A 4,807-nucleotide genomic window follows, 5' to 3' on the forward strand; every position below is an offset into this window, starting at 1 on the left:
GGGTCCGGGGTGGATTCGAACCCGCCACCTAAGGTGTATGTGGCTGGCGCCTTAGCCACTTGAGCCACAGACGCTGAGCCTAGAAAGAATTCTTAACATGTAAATATCTTACTACTTTCTAGACTTGAAGCAGAAATAAAAGAGGCACAGTTGAAAGCAAAGGAAGAAATGATGCAAGGAATCCAAATTGCGAAAGAAATGGCTCAACAAGAGCTTTCTTCTCAAAAAGCTGCATTTGAGAGCAAGATAAAAGCACTGGAAGCAGAACTGGTAAAAGGCAGACGGGGCTTTTTTTCCTTCCTCGCAGTATACCCCAAGTGATGAATTGGCTGCACAATTGCTCATGTCCCTGTAGGGAACTGTGGGAATATCGGAGATTAGAAAGTCAAAGCCACAGTGAATCTTGGCCCTGTTTAATTTTACTTTAGCTGGTCGTTAGCCGGTCTGAAGGTTGTGGGTTATTGTTATTGATACAAAAAAAAAAAAAGTAGTAAGTTGTTAAAAGTAGACAATGGCTACTGGAAGAAGAAAAATAAACTTCTGTTGCCCAGCCATTTGAGTTGTGACTCTCTGCGTGGTCTGCTGGCTATCTTGTATTACCAGAACCATTTGGGAGAAGAATGCTCTAAAAAGTTTAATTAGTAGTATTTATCTTTAGTTAGATTAGTTAACCTGAATAAAGTAGAGAAGCTATCGGGGAGCTTACCTATTAGTAAGTTATTTCTTATACATTGATTAAAGAAAGGGACTTGTACTATTTTATAAGAAAGCTCTGATTTTTTTCTGAGATATTTTTTATTCTTTAAAGAAAGAAGAGTCTCAAAGGAAGAAAATACAGGAAATAAATAATGAAAAGGCTAATCACAAAATTGAGGAATTAGAAAAGGCAAAGCAGCATCTTGAACAGGAAATATATGTCAACAAAAAGCGATTACAAATGGAGACTTTGGCTACAAAGCAGGTAACTTCATTTTATAGCTATTTTTCTGTATTATGAGGAAAAGCTGACTTTTTTTTTTTTAAGAGGTTATGGTATTTTGGGGGCAGGGGGAGACAAGAGTCTCACTTTGTCACCCTGGATAGAGTGCTGTGGTGTCAATAGCTCACAGCAACCTCAAACTCTTGGGCTCAAGTGATTCTTTTACCTCAGCCTCCCAAGTAGCTAGGACTACAGGTGCCTGCCACGACATCCAGCTATTTTTAGAGACGAGGTCTCACTTTGGCTTAGGCTGGTCTTGAACTCTTAAGCTCAAACAGTCCATTTGCCTTGGCCTCCCAGAATTATAGGATTACAGGTGTGAGCCACCATGCCTGGCCAAAGGTTACGGTATCTTGACAAAAGAAAGCTATATGCAGGTCTGTAGGTGAGAATGATTCTTCTTAGCTAAAAGCTTATGTCCTGGTAGTACCCACATATATCATCATATAGAGATTTTTTTTGTTTGTTTAAATAGAGACATCTTTTATTTATTTATTTATTTTTTCTGTTTTTGGCTGGGGCTGGGTTTGAACCCCCCCACCTTCAGCATATGGGACCGGTGCCCTACCCTTTTGAACCACAGGCGCTGCCCATCATAGAGAGATTTTGAGAGAAGCTCGTATTTCCAGCTAGTTTCACTCTTGTTTTCTCTTGTTATGTGTGGGCTAAAGTGGGAATACTTAAGGTAAGAGTCATATTTTGATGTGCTTGCATTGCTAGTAATAAAGATTTAATAAGCTTAAAACCAGTATTCAGGTATTAGTTTTAAGTAGGCTAGTAATTGAATTAAGAAAATGATTGCAGAGAATGGGCAAAGGAAAAGTGAAACAGGAGAGAAGTGGATTCAGAGAATCCTGAACCCAGTGCAAAACACGCTGCTGGAGGCCTGACGCTTTTATTTATTTATTTATTTATTTTTTAGAGATAGAATCTTACTTTGTCGCCCTCGGTAGAGTACTGTGGCATCACAGCTTACAGCAACCTCTAGTTCTTGGGCTTAGATGATTCTCTTGCCTCAGCCTCCCAAGTAGCTGGGACTACAGGCGCCTGCCACAACGCCTGGCTACTTTTTTGTTGTTGCAGTTTGGCCAGGGCTGGGTTTAAACCTGCCACCCTCAGTATATGGGGCTGGCGCCCTACTCACTGAGCCACAGGCACTGCCCAAGCCTGAAGCTTTTAAAGCTCAAGAAGTGTCTTGCTGAAATTTCACCCCAGTATGACTCCGAGACTTAGAGGTCTCTAAGCTGGTGAGACTCGCAAGGACAGGCAGGGCTACTCTCTCTAAGAGAGGGAGTGCTTTTATAAGGGGAGAGTATGCAGAATGTGTAAATTTTGTTAAAAATGGCAAGATTTGCTCCGGACCAGATAAGGAGATAAAATCTCTTTTCTTTTATTTTTTTGAGACAGAGTTTCACTTTGTTATCCTTGGTAGAGTGCTGTGGCATAGCTCAAAGCAGCCTCAAACTCCTGGTCTTAAGCTATTCTCTTACCTCAGCTTCCCAATAACTGGGACTACAGGTTCCAGCCACAGTGCCCGGCTATTTTTAGAGACGATGTCTTGCTGGCTCGGGCTAGTATCAAACCTGTGAGCTCAGGCAGTCCACCCACCCAGTCCTCCCACATGCTGGGATTACAGGCATGAGCTGCTGCACCCGGCCCCCAAATATCCCTTTTCTTCTGTCACCTTGGTATGACCAGAAATGTCTATCTGAGCAAAAAACTTCTTGAGTATTAATTGTCACTCCTGTGATTTGTGTCGTAGCCTAATTGGGGGGTCTTCTCTGACGTCTTGCTCTTGGACTGTTTTGATGGTTCCATGTTCTGTTTGTGTTAAAGATATAAATACCTTAGAGAAATAAAAGTAAAAAGTAAATCCATCCAATTAACATAGTTAATGAAATAGTTTAGTTAGAAAAGTGCAAGCGCAGCACTTACAATAATTGTTTGCCTTTCCCGTATGAGATTTATGATTAAAATAATGGTATATGAGATAAAAATGGAGTTAGCCTGGAGCAAGACACTGCATATGTGTTCAGCCTCACAAAGAGCACGTGGCCTCCTGGCCCAGATACTTTTTTTTGAGACAGAGCCTCAAGCTGTCGCCCTGGGTAGAGTGCTGTGGCATCACAGCTCACAGCAACCTCTAACTCCGGGGCTCAAGCAGTTCATTCTGCCTCTGCCTCCCAAGTAGCTGGGACTACAGGCACCCGCAACAACACCCGGCTATTTTTTGGTTGCAGCCGTCATTGTTGTTTGGCAGGTCCGGGCTGGATTTGAACCCGCCAGCTCAGGTGTATGTGGCTGGTGCCTTAGCCGGTTGAGTCACAGGTGCCGAGCCGGCCCAGATACTTCTTAAACTTTCTCTTTGTGACTTGTTTTTTCATTTTTCTTTATCTTTTTGCTTCCGCCAAGCCACTGGAAGGGAATCCATAGCATAGTTGGGGCTGGTACCACCAGTTTTGCATCTACAACTATCTGATCATTAGTCATGTGAAATAATGTAAATAAGTGAAATAGTTTTATGGCATGATATTTAGAAAGAAGAAGAAAGGTACAGCTTTTATAATAGGCCACATCCTGATGTCAGAATAAAGGGAATATCTGCCCATGGAAAGAGCAGCAACAGGCTATCTTCTAAGAGAACTCACAGGTAGGGCACTCCTTACTTCAGCCTTATGAACTCCTTACTTTGTCTCCTTTTGAGGACACAGGCATCTTTCAGGGCTTGATTCACATTAGCCAATTTGATAATACTGAAGGATAAAACCAGAATGTTACCATGTTAATACCTTCAGCCACCTTACTGTGAGCATTTTTGGCCATTCTTTCTCTTGATTAGTGGTTCTCAAAGTGTGTTCTCTAGACCAGTAGCAACTGCATCATCTGGAAACTAGTTAGAAATGCAAATAATTAGCTGAGTGCAGTGGCTCATGCCTATAATCCCAGCATTCTAGAAGGCCAAGGTGGGTGGGCTAGAGCTTAGGAGTTGAGACCAGAATGAGCAAAAGTGAGACTCCATGTCTCCTTAAAAAAAAGAAAAAGAAAAACTACGAGTCAGGCATTGTGGCAGGTGCCTGTAGTCCTAGCTCCTTGGGAGGCTGAGACAAGAGGATTGCCTGAGTCCAAGAGTTTGAGATTAATTGGGAGCTGTGATGCCAGGATACTCAGGGCAACAAAGTGAGACTCTGTCTCAAAAAAAACAAAAAACAAAAACACCCTCCAAAAAACAAATTCTTATGCCAATTCTAGATCTGCTGAATCAGAAACTCTGGGCCTAAAATCTATTTCAAGAAGCTATTCAGGATATCTCGATGAATACTAAAATTCAAAAGTCACTGTTTTGATTCCTTGTATCTTAATGTTAAGGTTTTACTCAAACAGCAATTTTATTTCTTTTTTTCTCCAAGTTTATGGGTTTGGGGAGATCAGAGAATGGGCCTGGAGGCAGAAGCAAATGCTGCTAGTAATTCCAAAGTACTGGTACTATGATATAGTGAAAGATACAAAGTATAATCCCAGAGTACTGGTACTCTGATATGTGAAAGGCACCAAGTGTAATCCCAGTACTGGTACTGTGATACAGTAAAAGGCACAAAGTATAATCCCAGAGTACTGGTATACTATGATTCAGTGAAAGGCACAAAGTATAATCCTAGATTACTGGTATTCTGATGCAGTGAAAGGCACAAAATATAATCCCAGAGTACTGGTATTATGATACAATGAAAGGCACAAAGTATAATCCTAGCATACTGGTACTCTGATACAGTGAAAGGCACAAAGTATAATCCCAGTACTGGTACTAGGATAAAGTGAAAGGCACAAAGT

The 4,807-nt window shown here is 41.5% G+C and overlaps 1 protein-coding gene across 1 annotated transcript in view; it reads left to right on the forward strand.

Annotated features, from left to right (window-relative positions):
- KIF14 (kinesin family member 14) overlaps positions 1–4,807 on the forward strand; it is a 67,134-nt gene that overhangs the window by 27,542 nt on the left and 34,785 nt on the right. Inside the window, exons 12-13 of the mRNA XM_012806613.2 lie at positions 123–270; positions 809–961. Coding sequence (XP_012662067.1) covers positions 123–270; positions 809–961 — 301 coding nt within the window. The remainder of the gene's footprint in view (positions 1–122; positions 271–808; positions 962–4,807) is intronic.

Source organism: Otolemur garnettii, unplaced genomic scaffold (assembly GCF_000181295.1).
Source record: "Otolemur garnettii isolate 467f Iridium unplaced genomic scaffold, OtoGar3 scaffold00055, whole genome shotgun sequence".
In the NCBI taxonomy this organism is placed as follows: Eukaryota; Metazoa; Chordata; class Mammalia; order Primates; family Galagidae; genus Otolemur; species Otolemur garnettii.